Below are 19800 nucleotides of genomic sequence, written 5' to 3'. Positions count from 1 at the left end.
TTAAATGCCCACAGATAACATAACTCAAGCTGCCTGGTGCCTGAAAATGAGTGTTGGGGCAATCAACAGGAACAATAAAAATCTGTTCAAACAGAAAATCCACAAATCCCAAGGATTTGGAGCCTCCCTGTGGATTTTCCACAAATTTTGCTGTTTTCAGCAGAATCTAAGCTTTTATTTTAAAGGTGAACTGCAAAGCTGAAAAGAAAATTGAGTTAATAAAATATGTGCTGAATCCCCTGCTCTCCTTTTGCAGCCTCCTAACTGAGGCTGTGTGCCACATGTGTCTCAAGTTTTTCTTTTTCTAAAAAAAAGCATCAACACACTCACTGTTTAAATATCATCTAAAACTTACTTGTTGACCTCAAGAATAAACTTTATCTCAATCTATTAACACTGAAGAATTTCTTAAATCCATTATTTTGTTTTCTTCAACTGACTTGTCTGGCATCCCTCAGTTTAGTCTCACTTTCTTTTTTCTGCATTTAACCTTTTAGAATATGAACTTTTGAGCATACAGCTGTAACCTTCTATTTACAAGGATACTATCTATATAAACTACTTTTAGATTAAAATGTGGTACAGATGGCTTGAATGAGGATTGATTGCTGATTTTAGTTTGCAAGCACTTTCCCAAGCATTTTTAGATTTTAATTGTAAAAATTAGATGGACTCTCACGAAAAATTTGAAATATGGCAACTTAAGTGACATAACAGTGTTTTATATGAAGCATTTCAATTGACATTCCTTACTTGAGAATATTTAGTCATAATCTTTAGTAGTTCAGTAAAAACAGGAACAGGATTTTACTGACTAATCAGCAAATGAAAACCAGATCCCAAAATGCTGATAATGATAAAAGTAACTTATACTCTAATACTGTATTATAATACTATATAATATACTGTACTGTATATACGCTATGTATTATAATACTATACATTTTGAAGTAAAACCCCCAAAATTATTATATACGTATTATTTATGTTTTTATGCATAGACTTCATGATAGAAAGAATTTTTTTAATATAAGGAAAAAGTAACATTGAGGGTCATGAGACCCATTATTTGTGTCCAATGATCTATATTGTTTTAGCACTGATTAACAGGTGCGGTGAAGAAATTAAACATGAGGTAAAAAGAATATTGGTAACTTTTTTACCTTTTGTTGTTGTAGAAAGACTAGTTGTTGGTATGATCTTTTAATCCTTTTCTTTATTGACTGTCAATAAAGGTTCTATGCCAGTAATTTTAGTAAGAAAATCTCAAAGAAAGGGGCATCCTTTGATTTCTAAGTGCAGATATCATTATTATTTTAACTGTCTACCTAACTTTTTAAGCACTGATTTTTGTTGGTTTATTGGGAGACTTTAGTATTTTTAGGCGCATTCTGATCTAAATTCTAAGCAGCTTAGAGATAATGCACTATTTAGTGCTAAGAGGTTGGGACAAATAGACTTCTGGAAATTCTAAGGCTTTTTCATGAAACATGTTTGCCCTTATGTTTCTGTATGTAATTAAAACCCATGTTGCAAGCTTTGTTTTGATGCCACAAGCCTGTTTTGTTTCCAAAGTAGAGCTGAACCAGTTGCTAACTTTTTGTTCCTTGATTCAAATGAACACTGTCTTCAGCAGATGATAGAAATATTTCTGTGTGTTACAGCTGGTTTTCTTGTCTCTTTAATGGAACTTGTCTATACCAAGAATAGTTTGTTACTTCATAGAGTGTAAAAAACTCTATGTATGGTTAAAGTATATGAGTTATACTATGTAGTATATTATTGAAACAATAGTAAAGCAGTTGCATGTTTATTAAATCAAGTACTGTATTTACAATTTTAAAATATTACTTATATGACAACATGTTTATATGTGACTGATAAATGCCCTCTATAGCCCTCTACTGATGAAATAAATGTCAGTGGCAGCAGTAATACGGGAATCAAACTGTTCTTGTGATATGAGCTGTGAAAATGTCAGCTGTGTCAGCTTAAATATAAAATTTAGTCAACTGTCTTATAATAAATTCAACTAGTAAGAACAAAAACTTAATTGACTGAAGCCTAAAAAATGAAACTTGCAGGATATTTCCTAATTGAAGTAGTTACAGATGGTATAAAATACATTCTAAGTAGCACCTGTCGTAGAAATGCTCAACTATAAGGTTAGTTTTCTTTGTATACTTACAGCTAGTTGTTTGGAAATGTTTAAGCCTCAACATTTTAAGCCTATGCAATTAATAAATACGTCCAAATACATACATTTGATGGGGGGGGGGTTGGTTGGTTTTTTGGTTTTGGGGTTTTTTTTCACTTTATTTCATTTTGAGATAGGTGTAATACATTAAACTTTACTTATAATAACCCAGAATTATTTATATGTAAAGAAGTGTATAAAACCAAAGGACTGGACACAGCACTTGCAATACAAATAATTTACATGGTTTTATATGCCAGTCTGTTATCTCTAAATTGCTATGGCTACTAGAATAAAACATCCTGTTGAATATCCTTAAATAGGCTTGATACAAATAATGTTCATTATTAGTCAATTACAAATCTTTTCAATCACACCTGAGTGTGGGATGATCATCTGAAGTAGACTTCTATTGCAACATAATGATTCAGGTCCAGTTTCAGATCTACTGAAAAAATGTTTTTTCACTTGATTTCATTTTTGAGATGTGTTTTAGCTCAATTTAGAAATTCTTTTCATTCAGCTTAAAGAGCTATCAAAATGTTTTTTCAGGCTCACATATAGTCCATGCTTAATTGATATACATGTGTGGGATAATAATGTAAGAGGCATTTTGGAGCCATTCTTTTCACGTGAGCAGGGAATGGGTAATGGGAAGAGAGTAGAGATTAAACTACTTCATAAGAATGTGAAATCCACCTGGAGTATGAAACAGATCAGCTCAAGTATTCCTCTGTAAAATATCTTAGGACTGAGATGGTGCTTGTAGGACTCTGAAATAATGGACCTTACTTTTGGTTATTCATAGACTTCACAGATTATAATAATTGTTATAGAAATGATCTCTTTAATTTTCTAAATTCTTCTGTAGTAGTCTTACTACAATGCTAATTTTTCAATGATTTTTGTGACTCATATAGTTGAAATTTAAAAACTAATGTACAGAATGTACTAGGCACTGAAATACATGCTTTGATAACACTGTGGAGAAACTGGGATAATTTTTCTGATTATGTGTATATTGGTGTAACTAATTCAATAGTCTTTAAGCATTCTTCAGATAACTCTCATATTGGACGGGGCATGATGGTTGAGCATTAAGTGTTCAATATGGAGAAAGTTTCTGCGGTCATAAATACTTAGTCAGGCTTTGATTGTATTTCAAAATTAATTTATTGGTTATTAATCCACTTCCTCATTTTACTACTAATGCATTACATAAAATTAGAAAGCTTTTGCTTTTTGTTTTACCATTCTATATCTCACAGTTGTTTCATAAAATAGGAGAATGATCTTTCTTGGAACTGCAAAAAAATTTAGTTCCCTCCATTCAGAAACAGAAAAAGACAATTTTTTTTTTTAAGGAATGTTTTTACATGAGCAATATTTAATTCCTAAAATCCATTTAAAAAATAAATACATTTATGAACTCTCAAACATGGAGCTCTCCAGTATGGCAAATATCACTCCATACTTTTTTGCTACTAAGTTAAGATAATAAGTGTCAGGTTTTAAAACCATAACTGATTTAAGAATAAATTATGCCAGATTAGATCAAAGATCTGTTTAGCCAAATGTCCTGTTTCTCATGGTGGACAGAAGCAGCATCATGCTACAATATTACTGGGCATCTTTTCCTTTTTCCAACAATGTGAAGTTCAAGGCTTATTTAGTCAAGAAGTCCCTTTGGCCTTTTCTGTTTAATCTTCTGTGGTATATTTTTCTTCTGTGACTAGACCTAGCTGCTTTGAACCTGTTCATAGTTTGGATCTGTTTGGTGTCTTGTGGTAATACATTCCTCAATTTAATTGTTGGCAGTGTGGACAATATTTCCTTTTATTTCTTTTAAATATACTGTTTTGCAGTTTCATTTTATACCCACAAGTCCTTGTCATATGAAAAATGCAAATGACACCTGTGGCTTACATTTTGTTGAAGATATTTTTGTCCTCTGTTTGTTTGGATGTATTTTTTAGGCTCATTCAGATCTCCATTTATATTGTAATTCACCTTCCACACAAAATGTCTGTAGAGAGAATTACTAATCACATCCTGTCTCTGATGTCTGGAATCTGATTTATGAACAAACTTTGACATGAGGATCTCTTCTTTTACGGGACAGCCAGAAGGACTTGATGGCCCATTCTTACCAAAATCCCAGTTGAAACTGATCTGCTCCTTCTGTCAGACAATTTAGATAGAGCAGGTCGTAAAATCAAGACAGGGGGTTTTTAAAAGGTCCTCTTAACCAGCTTGTGTTCTGATACAGAAGCAGGGGTAGACTGAGCTAACAACGCTTCCCTGATAAATGAGCTACATAATTTTTCCAGAGACAGAGAATTCACAATATATTACTTGGCTTATTTTGACTGCATTCTGTTGTGCAACTCAGGAGGGTAATTCCCTGAAGTGCTGTTTACTGTGTATGTGTCTGTTTTCTGCCTTAAATATATATTAGGAGGGGGAAACAAGGTGCTACCAGAGCATCTTATCCAGCCTGTACCTAGCAATCCCTGTCTTCAGGAGTTCCTCAGAAGAAGTATGATGTAAATTGTTTTGACAGTGGAAATCCTGGCTTTTGACTTTTCCATAGTGTCCTACATCTCTACCCTGTCACTTCATGTACATGTGGTTCCTTCATGTGACAAAAGATGGCTTGGGAAAAGCAGTTGCTGCAGCTAGGTTCTTTTCTTGCTGCCAGAAAAATTCTTTCCAGTCTGCTCTCTCTTGTCTGGATCAGAGGAGCCCCTAGAAGAGGGGGCAGCCGGGGAGGATCCCCAGGCTGGATGAATCACCCTGTTGGATCCTTTGAGGCTCAAATAGTACTATTGGAAGAAAGAGGGGGTTTTTGTTTTGAATGAGGCTCAGTGATTGTTTCTAGACTTGAAACATTCTGCAGACAGTCTTTAAACTGGCATTAAGTTGATGACATTTTTATGGACAAAAAAGCAATTTTATGTAAAGTTGACATTTGGGGAAAATTAAATTATTTTCTCTTCAGATATCTACTCATTTCAACTCTTAGTAAAAAAAAAATCTGTAGTTGCTTGTGGAGCAATATATTAGGTAGATTCTGTAGGATGTTTAGCTGATCTTTCCGACATTTCAGCATTGATCCTGAGAGCACTTCAAGACATATTTAATCTCAAGCCTTTTTTACATTATTAGAACTACTAGCTACTGTGTACTCAGAGTTCCCAGTTGTAGTCTGCAGCAGCAAATAATTTTTAAATGGTTTTTAAAAATACCAGTTGCATAGAGACTGCAGACCCAACTCTCTCAGAAATAACATTGACATTTTGTAATAGGGAAGAATGTTAAAATCTATGAATGTCTAGGCCTGCCAGCTCTATGAAAGATTTTTGGCAAAATTCTTTCTTCAGTATGGTTCTTCAGTGTAATTACAAATAAAATTTGTTTATTTAACATTGCTTCTATTTTAGAATTTGCTATTTTGTTATTGACAGCTAATATGGTAGATCAGAAAATAACTCTGTATATCTGTAGTGACTATATTTTACAGTGTCTCATAGGTTTTTATGGAAGCCATTTGGTGATCTCATCAGCAACAAGTCTATTGTTTCATTACTGTCAGATTCAGTGGGTTTGTGATTAAATCTGCAGAATGGAGAACATGAAGGGAGTGCTGTTCACTTTGCAATCATTTCCATCTGTTAAAAATTTTTATCAGATGTTGGGAAACAGCAGGCAAAACTCAGAGCAAGTGTTTTATCCAATTTCCAAGAAATGGTGATATATAATTGGCATATATTATGTTCTTAGTTTAATCTGTCCAGTTAGATGTTTTAAATGGTATACCAGTATTAGTAGAATCAATAGAAAGCTATTTCCATCATCGCTCATATTATATTCTTTGAAGACTCTGGTGCTGATACAAATATCTTGGTGCTTAGTAATTGTGAACACTGATGACACTTTGCATAAAATGGAAAGTCAGAGTGAGACTTGTAGAGAAAAATTTCCATTTGGCATATACTGTGGTCTGAAGTGTCTTTGCCTCTATTGATGATGGAGGAATCTGCAAGTGGAATTGTCTGGCCAGTGGCCAGTACCATTGGCCTCAAAGAATTGGGAAAGGAATCCATCAGCAATACCTGTAAGCTGATTTGTAATTAGGTGGTCCCAAAGCATAGAGTATTCTATTTCCTCTGAAATTAATTTTAAGCGCTAACTGCTCTAAATAGATGTTCCTGGTTTTCATGTAAATGTCAGACATACTTTTAATAATGTGAAGGGTTTTTACCCCAAAGAAACTGCGGTGTCATCTGAAAAGTGAAAAATATTTTATCTTTTCTAAATTACTGAGATATTACTGAGTGCCTCCTTGCCTAGATATTAAAAGTTTGCAGTAAATTGTGGTTTTACTACAGTTTTTCATGTTTCCTCTGTCTCATCTTCTTTGGAAGTGAGTAATTCCTTTTTTCTTCATCTTCGGGTCAGGGGTGATTTTTCATGATGGGAATAATCTTGATCATCTTTTCTGGAGTTTCTTGTATTACTGTGTTGGCAATTTTGGCATAGGATATTCTGTTTAATTTATTGTATTCTAAATGGAGTAATATTGGCTGTCTCTTGTAGAGCCACTATAGTAATTCTTGGTTTATTCTCCTAAATAAATGTGCATTATCTGTTATTGTTTTCCACAACTACAGACAGGTAGAGTTCTTCATTGTGCTATTACTAGTTAAGTTCATATGCTTTTTTCATGAACTTGTTTGTTACTTTAGAGTAACAGTCCTTGTAAAGAGTAGAAGTAAAGAGTAGAATGAAGCCTGCGGGATATTCTTCACTTTTGTAAGGTAATTTTATTAGAGTTTCTGAGAACCTGCTTGTTCCATTTTCCATTCTTGAGCTAAAACCATGAGAAATCACCGTATTTTGTCTGGGAATTCCTGATTTTGTATCTTCTATAAATGTATTTCACTCCATTTGTTCAGAGTATTTAACCTGAAATATTAATCTAGTTATACTGAAATAAACCATATAATTGCTTATTCTTGTCTTAGTCTAGCTATTTTTTTTAACCCTGTGCTTTATTTTCAATCCACTTTTCACCCTTTTCTCGCTCTTTAAAAGGCACATTGTATAGGCTTTTTGAGTAATAAAGCTGCTCTTATTGTTGTCCCTGACTTTGTTCATCCACACCTTCACCAGTACTTTTGAATGAAATTACTGAATTAGTGAGAAAATTTAGAAACTCACTGTTGAAGTTGATTTTTGCTTGAATAAAGTAGAGTTGAGTACTTGATTAGTGACTTCAAACAGAGGCTGTCACTACATCCACTGTGCTGTCCTTGGTCATCCCTTTTATTTTAGAGATGCAGTGTTTTTTACTACCTGGTCATCTGGTGCAACATTGGTTTTAAGGTGAGTTAGTGAAACAGTAATTTCTGAGTTCCTTTCTGAGGATGCACTCTGGAGCTTTATCTCACTTAAAGTTGGTTGAAATTTACCCTTCTGATGCCTTCTCTGCTCTTGTTTCATCTTTATGTCCAAATCAGATCAAGTTCTTGGAGAGTTACTCCCTAGAAACTGCTTTTGAGAAAGCTGACATAAATCAATCATTTATCCAATCAGCACTGATTTTATTTTACTTTATTATTCCCTTTAATCCCATGTGACCTAGTGACTTCTTGCTCCTTTTACTTTTCTTGTTTTAATTAATTCAATTATTTTAGCATTAAACTTTCAACTGTTTCCTCTTTAAAATTCATCTTTGCCCCTTTAATACACTTTCTAACATAAGACCTTTTACAATCTATTCTGACAGCTCTAGCTTTAGGTTTACAGAGGCAAAATTCTTCTAAAAATTATTTTACTGCTTGCTAGTCACACTCATTAATTGCTTATCTTTCTGCTCCATTTTTTTTTTTTTGTGAGCTTTGCATTGCAAGTAATACTTTTGAGATTTTTTTTGTGTACACCCTTGCTACTTCTAAAAGGTTTATTACTTTCATCTAAGATATTAGAACCTGCTTAACTTTTCTGGTGAAACCACACTTCTAAGATTTCATATGGAGTTACAGATTTGGTTTGCTCCCCCTAAGATAGTAGAAAAATATAAGACAATGGTCTTGATATGAAGATAAGACTATTAAAGATGCTTATTAGTGACTAATGGAAAAAACATGTTGAATTGGTTTACTAAAAAAGATTCTGATAAACTGACCAGCCTATAGGTGTTTCCTGAGCCATAGTAAGCTTTTCTCTAGGCTAAATATTCATGATAAAACCTATTTGGGATTAATCTGGAGGAGATGGTTAAAAGTAAAGAGAAGGAAATACAGAAAAAGAGCAAGAAATGCAAAATAAGCAAGAAGTTGGTCAAAAGACAACATAAAGTATGTTGAAAGCTATTGGTTTGGGTCAAATTAAGGCTAGTTCTAATTCCAGGTTTTCAGTAATACATTAATTACTGAAAAAAAACCCACCACAGTTTGTTAACAGAAGTTTGTAAATACTATAAAGTTGGAAGATAATGTTAATGAGACAGGAATATCCTAATGCAAAATCATATTATCTCAAAAGCTTGAATAATAGAAATAGGGTGAAATTTAAGAGTCATAGAATCATACAGTAAGGAACAAAACCAAAAATTCCTCCTGCAGGCCATCATTCAGAATTGACTAAGAGGAAAACCTCTTAATTGCAACTGCAAAGTTCTGTCGGGCTACTATGTGGTGTGTTATTCGGAAAAAAAACCAAACCACAAACCTATTTCTATCAAGCATTAAGCTAGGCATTTGCAATCCAGATAGATATAGCATTGGATGAGAGATGCTGTTGGTCTCCACTTTTTCTTGTTTTAACAGTTGTTAACTGTCTTGCGGTAAGCAAATTTAAGGTTTTCATCTTAAACTGAGAAAACTTAGTCTCCTGTCTGTTCTAGGATCTGCTGTGAACATAGAAGGTCCAGATAGTGCATAAAATCAGCCTTAATATATGATATGTGATATATGATATATGCTTCTATACATACCCTAATGCATACATCTGCATTTTCTGGCAGTGTAACTGGTGGCTGAACAATGTAAGCAAAGAAAGTTTATAGTGAAAGCTAATACCTTTTATTAAGCAAACTGTGGAAGAAAAATAAACTAGATGAAGAAGAGCTTGTGTGCCCTGAAACCTGTGGGGTTTTTTCCTATTACATCTGTGTTAGTAACCATAATAAAATAAATTGCCTCTGCTTTGGTATCTTTTTTGCGCAGGTTTGTACTTCATGTTCAGCTTATGGGCCCTGTTGTTTGCTGAGTTTCTCCCAGTAGAGTGGTAACATTTTTCATCAGTTTCAGTTGTGAGAATTCACTGCACAGTATTGGAACTGCTGGCATACCACATAGCTTCCAGTTCAGTATGTATAGTTAAAATAGAGTGCCAGTTTTCTGAAGTGTAAGTGATGTGATGCACCTATTTACACTGAGGTTTATGGTAGTAAAAGGACAGTAACAGTTGGCCATGTAGTCTTTAATAAACATGCCAGTCCTTTTAGATTTCATAACTGAAATCTTTTCTAGTTAACATATATAAATACTGGTGATTCATCCGTAAATTAATTCAGTGCAGTAGTTTTTAACTTTTATCTCTAAAACACAGAATTGCAGTACTAATTGTAAACTGTAACAGCTACTGCTAAAGTCAAACACAACATTAACTGTCAGCCTTACTGTTAACACAGGTGGCCATACAGGACCTAGCAGCTATATTAAAATGTTTCATCTACAGTTTTCCAATGTCAAGATTGCTGAATATCTCTGCCACCATTTTTATATCATTATCTTATTTGAGATACAGTTGCAATACACCATTTGCAGAAAATAGACAGATTTATGTCTGACTTCTACAGCAAAACCAGGCTGGCAAAGAGACAAAGTGCATATTCCAAATCCATAATTTTTATTCTAATATTTACAGTTGTAAAATTCTTGTAGTACCAGAGATGAACAGTAATGCAATCCAGACAAAAATAAGATTCTTGAACCCTAGAAAAGTCTTAGATATACATGCCAAATGGGGAATTTCCTACCCATTCCAAGAATTACATGTTCACCGATACCCCAAGGAGCAAAAGGGGGAATATCAGAAGAGGCTTCATAACTGACAGTGTACAGCAGAACATTCACCTTGATTCTTCCACACATTCTGCAAGTCAGCTAGTTGTGCAAATATGACATTTTATATTTGTTTGTTTTATCGTTGGGATTCTCTATTTGAAAATGCTCTTTGTATTTTAACTTAGAATTGGAACTCTCAAACAGAATGAAAAATTATGCATTTTTCAAGAGTGTCTAGCAGAAAACAAAGCTATTATCTGAACACAGATTTCTGGTTTCTTTCTCATTTGCTCTTATTATAAGGTGCCTGCTTGTCAGTTCTAGAATAACCTTTCCATATAAATCATGGGCATTGAAAATTTTCGTTAATAAATATAAGAATGAGAACATGAAATGTGCTTTTAATGGAATTGATACATTTGGGGAAAGATGTGGCTGCCTGTAATAGGAAGGGATTGAATCCAGGACTTCCTTCCAGGCTATTAGCTTAAATGTTGAAAGGATAATATTGTACTATAGCTTGGTTTTTATTTGGTTTATCTAAATGGAATTAAAATCATCTCTTCTGCTATGAAATTACATGGGCAATGTTGAAGTACTTCAGAATTAAGATGTTATAGGATTCTACTCATGTAAAAATTAAATTTATGTAATATTCTTAACATGCTTTTATTCTTTATAACATTCTAGAATTGCTTTTAAAATTAATAAGAGTATTTTTGGTGGTTTTCTTTGTTCTGATATGCTTACTTGGAACAACACTTCCTTAATAATGTTACCATTTAAGGATAACCAGTTAGTAATTTTCTTTTGATGTTACTGAATGAGGAGACAGCAAAAGCAAATGGAAGGAAATAGTCTTAAAAAATATATATAAGCAATGTAATTATAACACTGAAAAAGAAGGAAAATAACATGCTATGCCATCAAAAATAATAATTTAATCATTAGTACAGCACTTCCCTGAATTAATTCTTGTTTCAACCATTACTTGCATTCTAGAAAAACTTCAGGCCCAGTGATGAAGATGCCTTGCTTTTTCTGTTGTTTAGTCTCTGGATAGCTCCTCCATCATAAATTTACATTTACTCAGTAAATGGTCCTACTGTGAGGCGAGCTGTATTGTTTTGCCACAACCTGAATATTTCAGTTTTGAAAGACTGTGGTCTTGTTTAATATTGGTTGTACCAGCATCAGTGAATGACTGTGTGCTAGGGTTACCTCAAGGAGTTTGAGCCTCTCTAGGGTCTTACATGGAGTTTAGAGATGGAGTAGTGAATACTCCAAATTGTAGGGAAGTTTAGACTGGAGTTGGGGTAAATTTGGAAATGCATAGAATGCAAAGTTTTCCAGCACTTTGTGATTGGAATACAGCATCAAATGAATCTTAGTATCTTCTGAGATTTGTCATTACTGGATGGGAGTAGGTGAATTAATTTTGAATATATACAGCCTTTTTTCCCCGTAAATCACAGTTGAATAATATACTGTGCCCTTCTAGGTCTTATTTGTGTCTATATATAATATATTTTTTATTTGTTAAAGACTTGGTATGTTTAAATAAATAGAGGTAGTTATGGTTTATATACATGCGTGCAGAAGCCTACAAGTACAAAGAGGCTTATGTATGTATGTAGAGAAGGAGGAATGGTTTTGGGCTTGCGCATAGCAAGTATGATTGTATGGCCACTTACACCAAAGCCACAATTGTTGTTTATTTCTGTAATCAGTTCTCTTTTCTTTTGCCAAAGTGAAGTCAAATACAGAACTTCTCTTTTTTGAATAAATCTACATTGTCAATAGAGAAGACCCTAATTACTTTCAGAAAAACACCTTCAGTACATGGCACTTAGAAACAATTTTATTCATTTAACCTAAAATATTTGGCTAAATTTCCAACTGAATTTATTTCTTATTAACTGAGTATTATTCTGATCTAAAATACAGAAGAAAAATCATATATATACATATGTTTACATACAAGAAAGTTGAGGTGTGGAATATATGTTATTAAGAAGATAACAGCAGAAAATAGCCTCCATCTCTTGGGGCTACACTGCTTTTGATGCAGCCCACGACACAGCAGGCTTTCTGGGCTTAGAATGCACACTGATGGATCATATTCATGTTCTCATCCATGAGCACCTCCCAGTCCTTCTCAGTACGGCTGTTCTCAAACATTTCCTCCGATATCTTTTAAGATTAAACATTTTCAGATAACAGGGTTAGCTAACTTAAGTGTAAGAACTTCGGTGAAAATGTAATGCTTTCTGTATTACTAGAGTTCATTTTAATAAAAGTTAGAAAACTACAAGAATTCAAAGAACAGAACTACTATTTCATTGTGATAGGTATGATACAGAGAAATGAAGGAAAGTTAGCCTTCCTTCACTCCTAAATAGGTAGAATGGCATAATAGAATGGCTTTGTACACTCTTCAGAAGAAAAAGAAATTACCAAAGTTAAAATTAATGCAAGTTAGTATGATTTTGTAGGTAGTAAATAACTGTATTGTCTTTTGGGGAAACCTGAGGCAGGGAATTATATGATACAGGTTCAGAAAGTGTTGACTTTTTGATTTAAAGAAATAACTGAACTTCTGCAGTGTTTATAGTACAGATAGGTTTGTATCAAGCATTTACTTGAAAGCTGGTGACATTATTATTTTTATTTTTTAGAAGCCCTCATTAGAAATTAATAGAGTTCGTGTCAACAGAATATTACGGATAATTTGAATTTAATACCTAAGTTGGCACTTGTAACATAACTAAATGCTGGGTTTCACAGCTGGCTATCAAAAATGCAGATTGTAGCTGCAGGACAGTACAACTGCTGAATGACATTTTGTAAAGAAATGACCAAGAGGTGAATTGAGAGTTGTGGAAAATGAGTGTTTAGTGCTATGTTGACCTTATGTTCCTTTTTGAGTTAGGAACAGAGTGCACCACCAGCAGAGACTTGTGGGAAAGCTGAAGCCTATCAGTATATCTGATTCCAAATTCCATCTTCAGAAGGACTAAGGAAATACTGCAGGGAGTTCTGGATTAGACAGAAGGGTTTAAAGTGAATATTAGGAGAGCATTCTTTCTTTTAAAAAGAGATCTTTAAAAAGAGTATGAATTAATCTGCTGAAGAGAAGTCAGAGTGGTGACCATAATTAACAATGTAGAATTGTTGTTTCTTGATTGTGCATTCAGATAGTTTACTAGGAAAGCTGATGCTGTTGCCATACATGGTGTCTTCAGGGTGTAACTAGATGTCAGCACAAAGTTACCTAAGTACTCATAGTTCTTAATATCTGGAGTTCTTATCAGTTCATTGTTCACAATCCTATCAAACCAAGTCACAACTGAACCAGGAATTCAAATGGAATATCACTATAAATTTTGTAGTTAAAATAATTTTATTGTTCAGAGTAGAATCTGAAAATTCTGGTGTTACAAACCATTTGGCTAGATCCTTTTCAGTCTTCTGCAGAGGAAAGTTACATCTGTTCTGGCAGTATCTCCGCATGTAGAGAGTAGAAGTTTCCAGGCTGCAGAAACTTGGAAAAAGAGAAAGAAGCAGAAAGCAAGAGCAAGAAGAAAGCCTGCTGTAGCTGTGGAATCAAGGGAGCAATGAGACAAGAATGGAGCAGAGAGGTGTGCTTTTATAGCAGTAGAAACTTCCAGGGATAGCAGGCAATTGCAAACAAACTAACAGCTATGTTATGTGAAACCTGAATGCAAATTTATTGCGTGCAAAGACAGGCATCAAAGATTAAATTATTGCCTTTCTCACCAACCTGATCTGACAAAGTCACCTAGAAATAAAAACATGCTAAGTGTGGAGTCTGTAAAGAGCCAAGTATCAAAGTTGTTTGTTGACCTAGTACTGATCATAGAAAGGTCTTGAAGAAATATTTAGGAGTTAGACTTTCTAAGAGTTAAGATTCTCTGTGTTCTGTACAAAAACCTCTTTCAGCTGGGGAAAAAGAGGGTGTGGGGGGGCTGAATAATAGTCACTAGCTAGTTCGTTGTTCATGCTGCAATAGTGTTTAGCTAACTAAGAGAAAGGCTAAGGGGGTCCCCCTTACAGGAAACTTCTGATGTGCTAGACTCTGTTATTCCCAAGTACCGTTTGTAACTCACTCTCTCTGTGTTGCAGTCACTGTCTGTCACTCTAAATATTTTGAACATACAATGTTTTATTGATGTGTTTTATTCCTGCTGTGCAACTTCAATAAGAAAATGTTGCCATATACTGTAATAGTATTGAAATGCAGCTGTTTACAGTTTTACCCCAAATTTATAGAAAAGTAATGGAGAAACTTGTATCAAAAATCTCTATCTCTTTTTCCCCTACAATTTTCTTTTCAGGTAGAAAAGTAGATCTGTAGTTTTTTCATAAAAACTGGTAATCTTTCTTGGTGTTGCTTCTGCCATGTTGTTGAAAATAAAGACCTCCTGATGTGGTTGGCTGAATAACTACAGTGATAGTCTTCTTTGCTAGTGTTTTTTGCAAGTGCTTTTATGTATTTGTGCATACATACAAATGACAATGAAAATCAAAAGTAGTCATCACCCAGCAGTTCGAGTCTTTTTCTTAGAAAAGGGTGTAGTCCATAGTGGTATTACAGATGAAAATTAAGGTACATAAAACAACTGCAGGGGAAAAATGCTTGCATGCCGTGTTCCTGCATTGTAATAATTTCTGCAGTTCATTGATTGTGATGAAATTTAAATCAACCAGTACCTAATTTAAAGCTAAAAAAATTTAAAAGTGCAAAATACAAATTCTAACATCCAAAAAGTTGGAATTCATTATCAGTTCTTTTCCACAGGTAACCATTAGATGGTTGCAAATCAGCATGAGCTGAAAAAAAATTTAAATTCAGTTTACAGAAGAGCTTTTTTTGCATTGAGGGAGGTTAAGAAGTAGTTGCCCAGAGACTTTTTGGAGTCTCCATTTTTGAATATTCAAATCCTGACTGGACAGTGCTCTCAGCATCCTCCTGTATTTGGCCCTCAATTGAACAAGGAACCTGGACTGTCTGATCTTTAGAGGTCCCTTAAAAATTGTGATTCTATGACAAAAAATATTTTGTTGGCACAATGATTTGAAAATTTTAGTTTCTTTTTTCTAGTGTTATCCCTTTAGGTATTTGTAGAAGGAAATTAATTTTCATATCTAACAATAAATGCTTACATACGTTTCATGTCTTTGTCACTGAACAACTGCATTGCTTGTCCAGCCAAAAAATCCAGGAAAAATATGAAGATTTATTACTTGAGCAAACTAAATTTTATAACACATGCAATATTATTTGGCAGTACCTCTATTTCAGATTCTCTTCATGTGCTTTTCATGGCTAATTAGAATGTTAAAATTCAAATGGGGATTCCTTGTTCTATTATTCATTTCCCTAACATATTTCTAATGGGGTCTTAAAGTAAGATGTCTGTTAATATTATTTTGTTGTCCCTGCTAATGAAAATATGGACTTTTGAGGTCCTAAGTGATTTTTAAGCCATGCTCTTAGCATCAGTGAGTCCGTACCTTCCCCTTGTTTGTATCAAAAATCTACTGTCCATTAATTTTGATTCTGTTTCTTCTGAGTAGTTGTATATCTCAGAAGATTATATTCCTTTAAATGTTTCTCTTTGCAGTGAGGAGCTACGGAAGGAGGCCCGACAGCTGAAACGAGAACTGCTGGAAGCAAAGCACAAAAAAGAAGAAAGAGCTTTAAGACCCAAAGAGAAGGAAGGTGAGAGGTTTTGTGTAGATCTCCTGTTAACATTCTGGTTTTAAAGAGTTTTTTGGTTTTGTGTTTTATAAATGTACATAAATGTGAACTATTGTTGAAATGTAGATTTTTTTTTTCTTTCCATAGGGATGGTAATAATGTAACAATGCCGGTATGTAAGGAAATTGTATAGGTAGCTTTTGTTCTCAAATCAGGTAGTATTTCTCCTTCTAAGTATTCATTAGTTACATCCATGCTGTGACCTCTTGACTTGCAAGCTCTTTTTGACTTTCTGAGTTGGAAAGGTTCTTAAATGCAGATGGTTAACTTTGAACTCAAAGGTACTGACTTCAAACTTTCATATGTCATAAGACGCTGATGGAACTCAAATTCACAAAGTCACTACCATATTTATTTTCCTTAAACCTTAACAAAACGGGATCTTCAGCTGCCCTCTTCTTTGTCAGACAGTTTTTACATTTTGTTTATTTTTAAATTTGTGTAAATTACTAAGTTTATAATAGCATGTAAACACCCTTCATTAGCCAAACTGAAGAAACAGTGAAAAAAGTGTCTTTAAACATTGTGGGGTTGCAAAACACACTTTTAGAGTAGATTCTTAGTTCAGTTCTCAGTACCATAGAAATATGAAAGAAAATATAAAACTATTTTTTTCAAAATACAGATAACACAGAATTTACAAGAGTGGTATAAAATATAACGTAATTTTTAGAAAAATTTGTGGACTCTCTTGAATAACAGAATTTTGACAAAGTAAAAAAATACATTATCATGAGTTTGTCTATGAAATCTGGCACCAAGTGTTAAATATGGCTGACTCTGAAAATGTTCTAGTAATCACTAGAATATAAGCTCTCACTGGTAAAATAATGAATGCTGTCACTAGCCATGTAATAAAAGAACTGTGAGTAGAGGTATAGCAAAGGTAAAGTGTAGTCCTTTTGAACATATGTGATAACTTGTCTTGAATCGTGCCATGTATGGCAGTTCTTACACTATTGCTTTAACTTATCCCTGTTCTAGTGCCGGTCAGCGGACTTTGTAATTTGAGGAAATTCACCTTTACAGTGACAGAATAAAGTAATTCTTGGGCAATAGTTACTTCCATAGAAGGATAGAAGGATACCTTCTATTCAAGCAAAGGGAGCTTATATACCACAGTTGGTGGGAGGCTTCTATTTTCTTTGAAATAAATAGTAGGAAGGCCTTAAATCAGATTAAAATCTGCAGGTTATAGCTAATGGTACAAAAAATCTTGAATAATCTTGGCTTTCCTTTTGTGATAGGAAGGGGTCTGTTCCAGTACCTGTTGAGAGAGATGGATGGCAGGAAAGAACCTATTGACCTAGTCAGTGGAGGACCTAACTAAAAATCTTTAAAATAAACATGTTCTAAAATTTAAGGCAAACTGAAAAGGATATTAAATGAGATGCAAGTAGTAAAGGATAAAATTATTAATAAAAATGTAGTGAAAGTTTTCAGGTTTGTACTAGAAAACGAACTGAACATGAATTTACACTCTCATGTGGCTGTCACTGTGTGGTTGTTGCTACAAATGCAGTACCTGTAAAAGTGTGGTTGTACTGTTGCACTCATTTCCAAGTATTGTACCACCAAAAAGGATAATGAACAATTCAATTAAAATGGAAAAAACTGCCCAAAACTAGCAGAACACTATTCAGGACAGGACAAGTTTATTAGGAGATACTTGAAGATATGTGTAATTTATGTAGGGAGGGGGATGGAGGGGTGAAATCTCAAGTCAAAGGAATGAATCATACCTTTATAGTGAAATAGAATTTACAATTGAGGAATAGTAGAATAGACTTTATGAAAATAGTAGAAAGACTTTATGTTTAATAAAATGAACTCTAACAGAAATGTTGTACCAAATAAATTATTTTGCCCCAAAGTTAAAAGCACTTAGTAGTCATTTTATATTTATTGGCCTGATAGCTCTACTGAGTATAGTAGAGCTATCAATATGGAAGACAGTCTGCTAAACATACAATAGTTTACTTATTCCACATTAGTTTACATATATGAATTTGTACATATTTTAAAAATACTTCTATCAGGAAGTTGATGTTTAACTAGCAGTAGATTTTTCCATTGTTCTCTGCCTATCCTCTTGGGGAGTTTGGGATGGGGAGTTGTCATGCTGTATCGGGTATGCCTGTGCAGATGGTGCAGACACTTGCATTCTGTCTGACTATGCTTTGAGCTGGCTGCATTAGGAAAAAATGTTAGTTCACAGGCTATGTAACCACATTAGTGTGATTCTGTTCTTGATTAATAAACACTACATCACAGCCAGAACTTACAGCCATAGTGGGAGAATTTCACTGAAGATCACAGAATGGTGAGAATAAGGCTTAGGTCATACTGGCCAAGACTGGGTCTTGTTCTAAGAGGGTGCTAAGGATGGATCAGCAGCATGAAACATCTTTTAAGTTTACTGCACAGATCTTTATTAGTATTGGCATCACATTTAGTATCTCTTCTTCAAATAGTTAGTTTTATACATAGCCTTCTATTTTTCTGTATTTGGAGATTAGATCAATTAAGAAAGATTGGAGAGTGAAAATTTAAGTGTTTACATTGTTTCAAGAGGTCAGAGAAAAAAATTAATTCCCTCCGTACATGTTTGATTATAACCAGTCTTCCAATTTGTGAATAGTATTGTTGATTATGCCAGACTGCTGTCAAGACCTTACTTTAAATAAGATGTTTTTCTTTTATGTGACATTTGTTGTAGTGATGCCAGAAATTACATCAAACACTATCATTTGAGTGCTGAATTAGTTCAGCATTTTGAAGTACTTAGTCAAATATTCAGAAAAGATCTTTTGAATTTTCAAAGTTCTGTAGAGTAAACCTGGGAATATACTTCAATGAAATCTGCTTCAGACATACAGCTTCTGCCCATTAATTATATGTCACTTTTAAACAGTAGAAGTATTTAGGAAGTAATATTTTAGTTTTTCTTGTTAGAACATTTTTTTAAATGGACAAATAATCTGTAGACTATGAAATTTAATACATGAGAAAACAGAAGAGCTGTAAAATACTGTCTGAATATGGAAACCCAACAATTAATGTAAAAACCAACATTCAAGGGTAAGAATTCTACTGAGGCATGTAGTTCTGAGGCATTTTCTGTTTTTTTTTTATTGTGATATGGTAATCAAATTATTAAAATGTTTAGAAAATTCTCAAAATCAAATGTCCCAGTGTAGCATTATGTTTTATTTCAGTTCTGTTTTAAAGTCTGGGTAATATCAGGGGCAATCAAAGAATTAAGCCCTGTCTTACATGGAAAGATACTTTTTTGAAGTCTGGGACTTTAATAGGGTTTTGGACCCTTCAGAACCCTCTGAAAATAACAAAAATAACAAACCATCAAATTTTGATGCTTTGGGAATTTCGCAGCATAAATTCATTAAGTATGAAGATTTTTTTCACTATATATAGTAAAGCTGCATTTTATCAAAATATCCATCTGTCATCTTCGCAAAACTTTCTTTGCTCCCTCTGTTCACAATTTTTTTACATCTCCTAATACCCAGCATCCCTGTGCAGTCTCCTTCCTGCTAAAGTGAATACATTTTTCTGTTTGTCTCGCTGTCTGCAGAAGAAAAGAGGACAAAACCTCACTCTAAACCAGCTTTGATTCCAGTAATAATCTTAAACGTGTACTCAAAATCCATCAAAATTTGAAAATTGACTGTATTTTAGACTAGGACCATGTGCCTACCAAAGTTGAGAAAGCATTTGCTAAA

The 19800-nt window shown here is 33.9% G+C and overlaps 1 protein-coding gene across 1 annotated transcript in view; it reads left to right on the top strand.

Annotated features, from left to right (window-relative positions):
• The window catches only part of CWC27 (CWC27 spliceosome associated cyclophilin), a 93605-nt gene that overhangs the window by 48511 nt on the left and 25294 nt on the right, over nucleotides 1–19800 (top strand). The window contains exon 11 of the mRNA XM_009098177.4: nucleotides 15921–16018. Coding sequence (XP_009096425.2) covers nucleotides 15921–16018 — 98 coding nt within the window. The remainder of the gene's footprint in view (nucleotides 1–15920; nucleotides 16019–19800) is intronic.

The sequence above is a fragment of the Serinus canaria genome, chromosome Z (assembly GCF_022539315.1).
Source record: "Serinus canaria isolate serCan28SL12 chromosome Z, serCan2020, whole genome shotgun sequence".
Taxonomy (NCBI): Eukaryota; Metazoa; Chordata; class Aves; order Passeriformes; family Fringillidae; genus Serinus; species Serinus canaria.
This window is presented reverse-complemented; position numbering and strand designations above follow the sequence as displayed.